This window comes from Orycteropus afer, unplaced genomic scaffold, assembly GCF_000298275.1.
Source record: "Orycteropus afer afer isolate SDZICR_OR568_19922 unplaced genomic scaffold, OryAfe1.0 scaffold00050, whole genome shotgun sequence".
In the NCBI taxonomy this organism is placed as follows: Eukaryota; Metazoa; Chordata; class Mammalia; order Tubulidentata; family Orycteropodidae; genus Orycteropus; species Orycteropus afer.
The window spans coordinates 14,692,988-14,707,602 of record NW_006921637.1 but is presented as its reverse complement, the minus strand read 5'-3'; the positions used below and the strand labels follow the sequence as shown (position 1 = coordinate 14,707,602).

At 42.3% G+C, this 14,615-nt stretch overlaps 1 protein-coding gene across 1 annotated transcript in view; it reads left to right on the top strand.

The window, feature by feature from the left end:
* The window catches only part of URB2 (URB2 ribosome biogenesis homolog), a 72,751-nt gene that overhangs the window by 37,682 nt on the left and 20,454 nt on the right, over positions 1 to 14,615 (top strand). Inside the window, exons 3-5 of the mRNA XM_007938518.2 lie at positions 2,680 to 6,007; positions 11,313 to 11,473; positions 14,126 to 14,236. Coding sequence (XP_007936709.1) covers positions 2,680 to 6,007; positions 11,313 to 11,473; positions 14,126 to 14,236 — 3,600 coding nt within the window. The remainder of the gene's footprint in view (positions 1 to 2,679; positions 6,008 to 11,312; positions 11,474 to 14,125; positions 14,237 to 14,615) is intronic.

The following is a 14,615-nucleotide window of genomic DNA, read 5'->3' as shown; positions in this document are numbered from 1 at the left end:
AAGATTATCTTCTGTGTCTGTGTTAATTGGTTTCCCTTTTCTTTGTTGAAGAGGGTCTGTGCAATCCTTCTGCCTAGTCCGCCATCTTGCCCCGCCTCCTCTCATGGACTTTTAAAAATTTTCTTCAGCTTCAACTTGAACTTATCATATAAACAATTGATGGTCTGTTCCACAGTTACTACTAGCCTTGTTCTGACTGATCATGTCGAGCAACTTGCTTATCTCTTTGCACAGATGTGGTAGATTTGATTCCTGTGTATTCCATCAGTAAGTTCCACATGTGTAGTCACTATTTATGTTGTTGAAAAAAGTTATTTTTGATGAATAAGTCATTGGTCTTGCAAAGTTCTGTCATGTGGTCTCTGGTATCATTTCTACCATGAAGGCTCTATTTTCCAATTACCAATCCTACTTTGTTTCCAATGTTTGCATTCCAATCATCAGTAATTATTAATGCATCTTGATTATATATTTGATCAGGTTCAAGCTGCAGAAGTTGGTATAAATCTTCAGTTTCTTCATCTTTTGCATTAGTGGTTGGTGTGTAAATTTGAATAATAGTTGTATTAACTGGTCTCCCATGTAGGTATTATCCATGTAGATATTATCCTATCACTGTACTATCCTATCAGCATTGTACTTCAGGACAGATATTTAAATTTGGATGATGAATGCAACACCCTCACTTTTCAGTTTCCCAGTATAGTAGACCATAGGATTGTCTGATTCACAATGGCCAATACCAGTCCATTTCAGCGCACTAATGCCTAGGATATCTATTTTTATGCATTCTGTTTCATTTTTGATGACTTCCAATTTTCCTGGATTCATTCTTCTTGCATTCCGTGAAGGTTTGTAGCTCTTTTTTTTCTCATTTTGTGTTGTCCCACATCAGCAAATGAAGCTTTACTTCATCCACATCAATAAAGTCAGCTGTACTTTGAGGAGGAAGCTCTTTCTCAGTTGTAATGCCTTCCAATATGAGGGGGTCATCTTGCACTGTATCAGACAGTTTTCCACTGCTATTCATAAAGTTTTCACTGGCTAAATATTTTAGAAGTAGATCACCAGGTGCTTCTTCCTGGTCTGCCTTAGTGTAGAAGCTCTGCTGAAATTTATCCACCATGGAAGACCCTGCTGGTATTTGAAATAATAGTGACACAGCTTCCAGCATCACAGCAACACACAAGCTCCCACAGTACAACAAACTGACAGACAAGTGGTGACATAGTCGTATTTAATCCTTCCAATATCTTATCTCCATTTTATAGATGAGGAAATGAAGCTCATAGAAGTTAAGTTGTTTAAAATTACATAGCTTATAAGTGGCAGAGTTGGAGTTTGAACCTAGATTCACCTGATTGCAAAGCCTACATTATGAGCCACTGCACTGCCTTACCTACAAGAGAGTGGAGGCAGAAAGTCAAGAGCAGTTGGTAATAGTGAAGAATTAAATACTTTAGCTGCCTGATGGGTCAGAGACTTTAATGAGTCTATAAATTATGTCACTTTTTAAATACAGTAGATCTGTGGTCATTAAAGTAAGTTACTCTAAACTATCCTTTGGAAACCTAAGCAAACCAAATTCAGTGCCATGAGTTGATTCCGACTCATAGCATCCCCTGTTGGGTTTCCCAGGCTGTAAATCTTTATGGAAGCAGGCTGCCCCATCTTTCTTCTGTGGAGCAGCTGGTGGGTTCCAGCCACTGACTTTTTGTTTAGCTGCCACATGCCTTAACCACTATACCATCAGAGCTCCTTATCCTTTAGAAAGTGAGAATAAAATCTTAGACCACCTCTTTATACTGAAAACTTGTTGTACTTATTTAATTTTAATTTTTATGTTTTATTATATGTGTAAAATATTAGTTCTATAATACATACTTACAGGTTATAAGCAAGTTACATCTACTGGGTGTGAATGTGGAAAATTTTGGAGACCACTATAGTGGTCTGTTGGCATTCAGGGACTTAAAATTGTTTGTTTCAGCATTTCCAGAGTGACTAAAAGGTCCGTTGACCAGGAGTTACTTGCACAGAGATACTAATACCTAACTCATTGAATTACTGATAACTTAGCAATCAGGAAAAAATTTGATTCTTAGATGATGAAAGTCTGGAAGCAAGTTGGCATGAGTGAACTTAGGAAGCTGCCCTCTGTCATAATTTCTGGTGTTTATGAATTTGGGAATTTTGGAAGTGGTAGACTGGGTCTACTGCATATTAAGTAGTAATTGGCAAAATTCACTCTCTCTTTCAAGGGTGCCTTTTGCTTTTGCAATTGAAAAAGTATAATTAAGTGTAAAATTATATTTTGGTCATACTCAAAATACCATTCACTTGTTAGCATCTAAGCTGAATTGCAGGTTTAGGATCTAAGAAGAAATAACTGTTGGAATGTAAACCTTATAAACCTCAATTCTTTAGTGAGGGACAGTAAATTTACAAGGATTTGGTCTCGGCCCCCTTTTATTGCTAGGAGATTGATATAAAAAGTAATTAAAAGAGGTGCTTGCCTTCCCTTCAAGAACTAAGCAAATGTCAAGATGATTTAGATGTGATAACCTTTTCATTAAGCTGAGGGCAAAGAGAGTTCATAGTCCTATTGTACTTTTCTTAGGTATGTGTGGGTTTAGGGTAATGAGTTACTAATGACCTTTCTTTATTCCTTAATTTTAGATAATAAATGAAAGAATAGCCGAGTTCTCTGTTTTGGGATCCCAGAGAAATATCTGTGCTGTCCTGAGTTGCTGCCAGGGCATCCTCTCAACACCTGCCCTTGCTGTCATTTATGTGGCCAAGCAGGAGCTGATGGTGACACTTCTGAGCCAACTGTGCCAGTTGGCCTACAGGCAGCCAGAAGGAGCTGTGGTAGCCCAGTTGTTTGAAGTCATCCACCTGGCCTTTGCCCATTACCTCTTGATCCAGCAGCAGCAAGTCAATCCAAAACGTGCCTTTGGGGAAGTGATTGGGCACCTATTCCAACCCTGTCTGGTCTTACGGCACTTACTCTTGGTGGGCCAGTGGACGCAGGCCAGTGAAGGACAGCTGCGGCAGGCCCTGAGCCGGGACGTTAGGAATCAGATAGAGGCCGTGCTTCGAGGTGGAGCTTTTCAACCTGAGCTGCTTTCTTCCTATAAAGAAGAGCTTTTAGAACAGCAGCAAGGCAAAGCAAAGATGGGGGCCATGAAAAGCCTTCTGATGCCCATTGATACTATGATTGCCAAGCTGGTGGATCCTGGTTTCTGTGAGCCATTCCTTCATGCACCCATTGTGGCCAGTTCAGTAGCCTTGCTATATAAGCTCTTTTTAGAGTCTTACTTTAAGGAGGAGAACCAACTGCTCTGCTTTCATGTGCTTCCCAAACTGTTTGGTTGTTTGAGGATTTCATATCTGCAGGAGGAACAGATAAAAGTCTTATCCACATCAGATTGGACCACAGAACTTCTGGTTGTGGAACAGCTTCTAAATGCAGTGGTCAACAACAATATCTACAACATTGCTGCTGACAGGATCCGGCATGGAGAGGTTCAGTTCTGTTTTTACCGCCGTTTGGCTGAGTTGCTGATAAACCATCCACAAGCGTCTGTGCCAGCCTGGTTCCGCTGTCTTAAGATTTTGATCTCTCTGAATCATTTGATTTTGGAGCCAGATCTGGATGACCTGGTGACTTCAGCTTGGGTTGATGCAGAAGTAACAGAGTTTCGAACCAAAAAAGCTCAGGAGGTGCTTATTAACACTTTATTCCAGACCTATGCCAAACTCCGGCAGGTGCCAAGGTTATTTCAGGACATTCTCAATGTTATCTGTCGTCCTGCTGCTGAGGAGCTGAGGCAGCCCATTCTGTCCTCGGGCCCTTCCATGGTGCTCTGTGAGTGCCTTCTGGAGTTGCCTCTAAATCAGATCTTGGACACATGGTCCCTCGTGCTGGAGAAGTTCCAGTCTTTGGTCTTGCCTTGTTTGCTAGATGATATTGACATGGCCCTGAAGTCACTCTCACTGAGTTTGGTGCTACACTGTGTCATGTTCAACATGAAGAGCCTGGACAGCAGTACCCCACTGCCTATGGTCAGACGGACTCAAAGCATGATGGAGAGCATGCTTCATGAGCTTGTGAAACCCTTGCTACACCTTCTCATTGACGCCCAGGGCCCAGCGCTTGGCCTGTGGCAACAGAAGGTCAGTGACTCTGCACTCTTGCTTGCTTACACATGGACCCAGGTGGATACCATGCTCAATTTAAACTGTAGCCAATATCAATCTGTATCTGGGCCCCTTAGAGGTGTTGCTCTGGAGATCTCAAACCTCCCTTCATTGCTCCCAGATGTAGAAACAAAAGTTTGGAAGAAGATAGAAAAGCTTACAGCTCAGTTTCACTCTCTTGGCAGGTATTGCCTAGCACAGCTCTATCTGCAGAAGATGAAAAGGACTTTAATGCAAACTAGCTTCCAGTCTGAAGAAGCCCTCCAGACCCTGAGGTGTGATGCTGCCTACCTTGTTCGTTCCGGCAAAGATAGCTTGAGTCAAAAGATAATGGCTTCCTGGGATAGCCATGTAGGGACAGTAAATACTCTTACTTACCCTGTAGCACATTGGCACTTGATTGCCTCAAATCTCACAATTTTGATACCCTATCTTTGTCCAGATGATGTGAGACACCTAGCTAATGTCCTGCTAAGGAATTTGCCAATGAGCAAAGCCCAGGAAAACTCAGCAGGTGAAGAGCCTTGTATCACCCTTGGAAAGCTGTCCAAGGCCATCCTTCACAGCCCTCTCTTTCTGGAAATGCAATCTCTTCATTCTGCTTTCTTAATGTGCATAATTGCAAGATGTAGTAGCATTCTGATTTCTGGTGCCCAGAGTGACATGGGCCTTCTCAGTCAGCAGCTACCCTGGCTTTTTGAAAAGGACCACACAGTTGTGACTCATTGGGAAAGCAGACTTGCAAACATTGGACCTGAGGGTATAGAGCCAAGAGCAGAAATTGCCCAAAATTTACTGTCATTGGTCGAGAGTGACTTTCCCATCAAGTTGGATGAAGAACAATTGGAAAGCATTCTGGAACTTTTGGAAATTATTTCTGCTCTACAACTGGACAGTCTTTTGGCTCCCTATCACGTGCACTGCTTTCTTTTGTTACTGTCCATGGCTCTTACCAAGCTGGCCAGTGTTTCCTCCTCACTGACCCTCAAGTTTTTGATGACCTGCTACCGGCTTTTGGATTACCTGCAGAGAGGAAGAAGTGCCCGTGCGGTGTTCAAGATCATGTATGCCAGTGATATTTTTCAGATCATCCTGACCTCCTTGTTCAAAACCAGTAGTCAATTTAATATTGATATGGATGACCCCTCTTGGTTAGAATTTGTGCAAGTGATAGGGACATTCTTAGAAGAGCTAATGCAGATGCTCATCCAGATAAAGCTGAGTTTGGTGCTCAATTTTGGGAAAATCATTACTTTTCTTTCAAGCTGCAAACTGTACACCAAGGCAGCTTCTGGAAAACAGCTGAAAAATCAGAGTTGTCTTGGCAGGCAGCTCCTGCTGGTGTCTTTAACTAAGTTGTGCCAAGTCTTGGGGCCTTTTGTCAGAGAGTGGAAGCAGCAACGGGAACCCTCAGAAGTGCTGCCTGAGCTGCTGCAACAGGCTATTCTTCAAACCGGGGCCCTGCTACAACTCTGCTCAGAGCCTGGGGCCGCCATCTGGTGTCTACGCTCAACCCTCCTCTCATCAGTCACCACACTCCTTGAAGTGGACATGAATCAGCCCTCTAGGAACAGAGACGCCGAGATCTCCAAAGAGAAAGACAAAGTACCACTTTCCCATGCCACCATATACCAAATTGTTTATTCCCAGATATTATCAGAGTTGCCAAGTCTAGCAGGAAACAGTCCATCTTTGCAGGCAGGCTTGCAGTTTTTAACTCTCTTCTTTTTGGCCCCAGAGCTCCATCCCAAGAAAGACTCTGTTTTTACCTCCACGTTTCATTCTATAAGAAGAGTTCTTACAGGTATGGTATTTTCTTCTGAGCAAATTTTGTAATGTAGTATTGTTGATGAAAATCATCTAAGGGGCTTGCATGATGAGTTTCTTCACCATCCTCCCATTTTTGGACCAGGTAATTAACGTATGGAATGCATGTCAAAAGGTACAAAAGAGTAAACCATGAAATCTCCCTCCAAGTCCTGACTCCCAGGAATTAATTTCCAATATGTATAAACATTTTATATGCAATTTCCCCCTCTTTCTATACAAATGGCTGCATTCAATGTATATTCCTCAGCACCTTACATTTTCACCTAATAGCATTTTGGAAATAGTTGTATATAAGTCTGTTCTTTTAGTCTCTTAGTTGTGTTGGTCTTGAATGAGTAACACAGATAAAATAGCCATTATTTTATATTATTATATCACTGATGGTGAGAGAGCTTCTACATTAGTAGTAGGTTCTTCAGTATCAGATCTTTTGTACCGTAACTTGACTTAAAAGTTATGACTTAATCAACCACAGAAGGACAAATATTGTATTAGTCTGTTATTGTAAAAAGTCAAGGAAAGGCTTATATATGGAAGGAAATTTTCTTTGTTGGTTACCAGGGGTGGGAGGGGAGGGAACATTGTTAGGTAGAGACAAGTATTGATTTGGGTGAAGAGAAGGGCAATATACCAAATGTGAGTGATCAGCACGGTGGCGCTGAGGAAGAAGACATAGTGCATGGGAGGTATAGACAACAAAGATGAACCCTTTTGTACATACAGTACTGCATTGTCAATGAAGGCAAACATTGATACATGGGTGGATAGATGGGTGGACAGGCAGAATGATTATATGTGTCTGTGCAGGGGGCAGTGTGCCCAAGACCATCTGTAGGGTTGGCAGACACTGTTTCTACAAGTGTATTTGTACTGTAAGAATTCCCAGGTATATAGTAGAGTTGACAAGGGGCAAGGTTGTAGTCACTTCTTGGCCACAGCCAGCTACCCAGAGGAAGCAAGTAGTTGGACCTGTGGGCTCAGGACCATAGTTGCAGGAGACATCAAGCTCAGTTGGCACAACATGCTAACCGAAATATTGTTCCACATCCTACTTTGGCAGGTAGCAACTGGGATCTTAAAAGCTTGCAAGCAGCCATCTAGGTGTAACAATGGGTCTCTCCTTATCCAGAGTAAAGAAGAATGAAGAAAACCAAAACTTCATGGAAACAATTAGTGCAAGTGACTGGTATAGTATTTGATCCTCAGCCTATACAACTATGAGACCAGAGGAACTAGATGGTGCCCAGCTACCACTGTCAACCTCTTGGAGGGGGGATAGCTGTAAGAGATCCTGGGTAGAGTGGGAGAACAATGTGGAGCAAAACTCAAAATCATTAAAAAAAAAAAAAAAAAAGGACCAGGTTTGCTGATCTGATGGAACCACTGAGGCTGTGGCCCCTAGCTGCCCTTCCTGTCTGGAATTGAACCCACTCCTGTGGTTTCCTGCCAAACAGGCATATGAACTGAACATTTGCATTAGGTAGATACAATCCATGGAGAGATCAATCATGGGAGAATAGAAGGGCTGTGTATGCACAGAGAGACTTCTTTTGGGGGCGGGGAAGCGCATAGGAGGGAAGGACACAGGGAAAAGGTAAGTATGGGGAGGAAGTGGGAGGGGAGCTGTTGCATTGTGGGAAATTGGAGTCAATGTCATGAAACAGTGTATGTGAGCTGCTGTATGAGAAATGAATTTGCCCTGTAAACATTCACCCAGATCATGATAAAAATTAAAAAAAAAAAAAATGACTTAAAAGGTTTAATCTTAGGTTAAATTAAAAAGATGTGAAATCTGACAACTTTTGTAAAATGCAAAGGACATAGTAATTTATAGGGAATTTAATAAAATTCTGTGAGGACAGAGATGTTGCCTTATTCTGTCAGTAGTCTTTGCTCTTGGTAACTGGCTGTTCTCAGTGCCCAGTGGTGTTAATTGTCAGAGCGGACAGTGTGTTCTGCATAGGTGCAGCTATGATTCATCTGCAGTCAGATGTCACCCTTCCAGGGCAAACTATTTAGGCTCTTCAATATAGTAGTACTGTCTTTGTACATTAAGATTCTATCTTAGGTTAAACATTAATAGGTTGGGTTCTTCCCTGTTTAAAGATAGCACAGCCCACAATTGGTATGTTTATTTTTATTGTTTGTTTGGATTTTTGGTTGTAAATGACGAGGATTAGATTTACTACAGCATTTTGAGGAAGGTTGGGGTCCATCAGCCAACCCTAACCGTTAAAATACATGACTGTATTTTTGCTTCCTTATAGATTGATAGGAGCTCTGGTAGCATAGTACCTAAGGCACTTGACTGCTAACCAGAAGAAGGCTAGCGGTTCAAACCCACCAGCCACTCCTTGGAAGGAAGGTTGGGCAATCTACTTCTGTAGTGATACCGCCTTGGAAAGCCAAGGAGGTCGCTATGAGTCCAGTTTGACTCGACAGCAGTGAGTTTGGTTTTTATAGATAAGCTATACTATGATGCAATAAACTATGCTGAAATGACCTATGTGCTCAAATTTCTTGACTGAGGGACCACAGGCCATGCTTCACATATATAAGAGTTAAGTAATACCTTCTAGAAAGAAAAGCTACCTGGTCTGCCTCAGTCAGAGCCAGAATTTAAGTGCTGTGGCCTGAAAAATGTGTCTCCCTTTCAGTAACTGTTCTGTCTCTCTGGCTTGATTGGGGGTTCATTTAAAGACTTTGGTATCATATTGTTTTACTTTATTCTATCAGCAACTCTTGTTGTGTGGTGTTCACCTTTTTAACCCACTGCCACTGAGTTGATTCCAAATCATAGTGACCCTCTAGGACAGAGTGGAACTGCTCGATAGGGTTTTTAAGGCTTTAAATCTTTACAGAAGCAGACTGCCTCATCTTTTCTTTTGTGGAGTGGCTGGTTGGTTTGAACTGCTGCTTTTTGTTTAGCAGCCCAGTGAGCTTAACCCCAGCATTATCAGAGCTCTTTGCCTTCTTAATGGGGGCTAAAATTTAGTCTTTGATTAAAGACTAGTTACAGAGCTTTTAATGAATGTTCTAAGACATAATAGCTGATGGTCTGATGCTCTGGCTTCCCTGCTCCTGTTTTAAAGACAACATTGTCTTCCCTTTTTTCTCTCCTACAGTTTGAGTTTAAATAATTTCTCAATCTCATCTGTATCATTCCTGACTTTGGGTGGTTCTGATTTATGGCAGAGTACACACAGTTGTGGTAGGTGCAGTGGAAGCATGGAATCCTAGACTGAGCACAAGGCCTGGCTGCTGCACTGTTCCTTCAGGCCACATGCCTAGAACTTTGCATGTGGGTCCAGGCCTTGTATATCTTAGTAGTGACACTGGTCTATTAGACTCTGCCTAGGAAAGGGTAACCAGAGTAATGAAAGATCTAGACAGAACACAAGTGAGGAGTGGCCAAAGGTTTTGGGCAGGGAGAGGACATGGTCTAGTCCCTTCTATAACTGAGGAGCAGCACACAGATGACCCAGCAGAGCTATCTCTGCACCCTCAGGACAACGTAGAGGTAGATTTCAGCTCATAAAGACAAGTTTTTATAAAGAATGCTTTCTGATAGAATAGGCTACTTCAGTTTAATTTTGCGGAAAAAAAAAAAAATCTTAAAAACTTTTTATTTATGTGGAACTATATTCTACTTTGGAGATGAATGAGATATGATTTTGACCCATCTAATTAAGCAAACTGAAATCATATAAATCTTAAGCAGAGGAGTGTGACATGCTATGAAGTGAGCAAGGACTGTGTTACTGTGGGTGCAGAGATTCCATGTAGGCAAAACATTAGTAAGCAATGGCCTTTAAAGAAGGGAAACAGCAGGTGGATATGGTGGGGGAAGAGCTAATACCAAGTGCCTCCCATGTGATAAACACTGCCACGAGTGCTGTATGCCTTTTTAAAATTTATTTAGCAGCGCTGAAATCAGTATTATTACACCCATTAACTAATGTTGTCATGTGCTGTCAGTAGGACCTGACTCATAGCGACCCCTCCTTGGGTGTCCGAGGTGGTATCACTATGGAAGTAGATTGCCCAACCTTCCTTCCAAGGAGTGGCTGGTGGGTTTGAATCGCCAGCCTTCTGGTTAGCAGTCAAGGCACTATGCTACCAGAGCTCCCATTAACTAATGAGGGAATTGAAACTCAGGTTGAGGCATGAGTCCTTGGTCTTACAACTTGTAAGTGACTTGAACCTAGCTGTTTATCTTTCAAAGTCTGTTACACTGTCTTCTTCCCCATGTTATAAACAGTAAACAAAGACTGGAAATAGGAAGCTATTTTAGTCATGTGGAATAATCTAATGGGGCTGGAATATTGGGCTAGAGAGATAAGCTGGAGTCAGATTATAAACCCACTGCCATTGAGTCAATTCTGCCTCAGCACCCTATAGCTTTTCTACAGGACAGAGTAGATCTGCCCCATAAGAATTTACAAGGCTGTAAATCTTTATGGAAGCAGGCTGCCTCATCTTTCTCCCATGGAGTAGCTGGTGGGTTCGAACTGCTGAACTTTTGGTTAGTGGCCCAATGCTTTAACCATAGTGCTACCAGAGCTCCTTTATAGCAAAACCAAACCCACTGCCATCGAGTGGGTTCTGACTCATAACAACCCACATTGCATCTCCAAGGTTGTAAATCTTTATGGAAGTAGATGCCTCATCTTCTTCCCACAGAGCAGCTGGTGGGTTTGAACCACCAGCCTTCTGGTTAGCAACCAAATGCCTTCCCAGTATGCTGCCAGAGCTTAGAGCTCCTTTGCAGAGGACCTTAAATGTTCTAACTGTACTTTATTCTGGAACCTTGGGCCAAGGCCCCTGGAAATGTTAGAAGGCTTTCCTGCCCTAAGTGGGAAACAGAACTGGCTGGCTTCAAAAGACAGTCCTGAAAAGTTTGGGGTCCTTTTGATCTTTCAACATTCCTGTCTACTTAAATATGCCACCCATGCCCACACCATTTCTGATCTTGGCAAAAGAATCATAATGCAAATAAAAAAATCTATAAAGAAGAAAGTGACAGTCACCTGTACACCTATCATCTAGAGTTAACCACTATTAGATACTGTCTCTTTTTTCCTGTGTGCACATGTACTCATACAGGTACAGCCATGTGTGTTTGTGAGATTAGGACTGTGCAAGAAAGGCTGAGGTGTGTCCCATTCCTGGCATCCAGCACTCAGGAGTATTTTTCACACCCTTCAAACCTTACTGTCTGTGTACATTTCATCACATGGCTAATTTAACCTGTCACCTTTGGCTTCTTTTCCACACAGATCCTGAAGTTCCTGTTCAGGTTATTCAGGACATGGAACCTCATTTGGTAGCCTTGTTTACTCAGATGTTAGCAGTTGGGACAACTGAGGACTTCAGGATGGTGATGCAGTGTGTTCTTCAAGGACTAGACATCAGTAATGTGTGGAAAGCGGATCTGCAGGTGGGGCTTTTCTCGCCTGCTATGGCAGGCACAGGAATTTTGTTTGCTCATGTGGGAGCACTTACTGGAAAATCAAACCAACAAACAGAAAAATCAAACTGATAATGACTGTAGGAGTTGTTTATGGATGGGTGAGATCTGCAAGCTCTGGAAGGGCCTGGGCCTTGGAGTAAAGATGCCTTATTTTTCAAAGGAGAACTTTTCAAATTACAAACACATGCTTTTATTACATGAAGTGCTACCTATTACATACTCATAATGTTAACACATAAAAATGATAAATTCTCTTCCTTTGCTTAGAACTTCCCTCATCATACTTTGGAAAATTTCACTTGACTTGGTCATACTGCCTGAATCCCATCATTTGAGAAGCATTTAGGTTAGCAAGTTGTCCTTCACTGAGGTAATTACTAATAAAACCTTGTGCTTGCATTTGGTCTTGCATATGTCAGAGTGCTTCTGCATGTGCTTCACACATTGTAAACAGCCTCATGAAGAAGGCTGGTCAGATATTATCCCAGTTTTCAGATGAGGAAGTGGATGTCAGAGATTAAGGAACATGCTGATGGCCACAGCTAATAAAGGGCAGACCATGAATCAGAGTCAATGTCTTCGGCATCCAAGCTTTTTCAGCCTCATGAGTGGCTTCTTGGCTTCTAGTTATAATCAGCAAGCAGGGACTGGGTTTTGATTTGGATGGGAGGAAAGCAAAAGAGTAACTTGGGAGTATCAGTGGAGAGCAGATCAGAGTGGGGCAGTAACAAGAACTTATTTCTACTTCATAAGAGCGAGAGGGCCTTGGGAGCTAGGGAGAAGTTCAGCTGCTCTGTGCAGCCTTCTGTGCCTCTTAGCCCACCCCTTTCCTTGAGCTGCTTGCATGTCTTTCTCTGGAGGCATTCCTTGTGCATGTCTGCAGCACAAGAGGACCCAATTTTGAGTGAGTTTCTCTTTAGCAAGCCATAATTTGTGTTAAGAGCAATCAGATCACCCACCAGAAGGAGATTTCTGTAGGTAAGACTTGAGCCGAGCATTGAAGAGTGGCAATGATTCAGATGGGAGCAATGAAAAGGAAGGGAGGACATTGTTTTGAAATAGATACTTTCAAAGACAGGTGAGAATTTGGGGGGTGTGTGTGTGTGTGTCTGCTTAGAACTGAGGCTCTGTGAATGTGAGAAGATTAACAGAAAGAGGAGGTGCTAGGTCATGGTTCTGGGTGGATCAGTGCATCCTGCAGGTGGTTGAAAATATAGGGTTAGACTTCAGGTGAGAAACCAGGGCTGGAGGTGGGAATTTCAGCGTTATTAAGTGTGGATAACCACAGGACACAAGAGGAGAGGAAGAGCGGAGGGTAGAATCTAGAATTTTGGCCAGGGATATGGATATGCAAAGAATCCTGAGGTGGTGTAAGCAGTTAAGTGCTTGAGCAGTCCAGGTTCTCTAGCTAACCCTGCTTGCTGCACCAGTTTACACTGTCAGACCAGTCCAAAGGGTCTGAGATCATCCCCCTCTGATGCCAAATGTGTGGTAGATAACAAATCTCACTTCATGTGCCAACTGCACCCTGTAGAAATCTCAGCTTCTCTTCCCTGGTCGATTCAGGCCCCAGCTGCCCACATAGCTCTTCTCTTTCTCATCCTCATTTACTTGGGGCTAAGTATGCAGGTACCAGCCCCTTCTTTCATCCTCATTTCTCTGGCACTAGGTCAGTGGGCAATGGCCCCTTGCCTTTCTTACCCTTATTCACCCATTGCTTGGTCAACAGCTACTGGCCCATTCTCTTTGTCATCCCCATTCACCTGGGGCTAGATCAGCAGGTATCAGCCCCTTTTCTGTCTCATCCCTTACCCAGGGCTAGGTCAGCATTAAGTCAGCATCCCCCCCACCCCATTCATTGGTCTTGGGTATGATCTGACTCTCAAGAACCAGGACCAAAGGGCAAATCGTTTACTACAAGGGATTCCACACCTTGCAGCACTTGACTACTAACAGAGAGGTTGGTGATTTATGTCTACCCAGGGGCACCTCAGAAGAAAAGCCTGGAAATCTGCTTCTAAAAGTCCACAACCTTGAAAACGCTGTGCATCATGTGGGGTCACCATGTGTTGGGATTAACTTGATGACAACCACTTTGGTTTTGTTTGGTAGATATGCACTGTTAGAGGAGGAGGAGGAAGCTGGCATGAGGCTAAAATTGTTCCTATAAAATACCCAACCACAGGATCAGACTGTAGCATTCAGTAAGTTAGTTCTTTTCCCACATGTTTTCATAGTTCAAAAAAATCACTTGATCATAGCACCTAATCCAGTTATACTTTGTGTGTTTCTTTCTAGCCCCTGCTTTATCCATAATATATGGGTTTTTGCCCAGTTAAGTCACAGCCAGTGTCAGCTTTATTGATAGAATCTTAATGAGATTGGATCTCCATTAAAAAGACCCTTCTTTTGTCATAATTCTGCTCGTCTCATTCACTTTTTCCCTGTGTAAAGACTTAACATAAACCAGACCCTATCCATGTTCCCTGACTTCAAAGTCTTCAGGGGATTCTACTTTGTTACTTTGATACCAGTGACCAGGCTTCTTCTAAGAGAGAATTTTTCTTGAGAGGTGGTTATTCTTGCTGTTAAATTTTTTTTTTTTCTTTTTTGCCTTAGGCTGTTTTGTCAGCTATTACATTGATCAAGTTGCTACTGAACTGCCCATTAAGTGGAGAGAAAGCAAGTCTGTTCTGGCTTGCGTGCCCCCAGATAATCACAGCTCTCACTGTAAGTATCCTTGGCAGTCATGTATTTTATTTGTGTGTCCTCCTTCTCTTTGTAGTTGCCTGTACCTATATGGGAAAAAGTTACATTTTTTGGTTTTGCCTTTTCTGATTTTTTGCACTTGTGTACCTGACGGCTGTTTCTTGAAGATGACTGTAAAGCAAAATGTTGATTTTGTGTACTTTTGTCTGTTTGAACATACTTGGTGTCTTCAGTCTAAATGGTCAGAGGTGGTATAAAGGGAGACGTAGGAGCATATGGAATCATTACATACAAAATGACGAAAAGTGGTGAAAAGATAAGACTGTCTTTGGAGGCTTATTATTATTATTATTGACATACCTACAAGGCTAAAATTCTATGCTAATTTACTTTTTTTTTT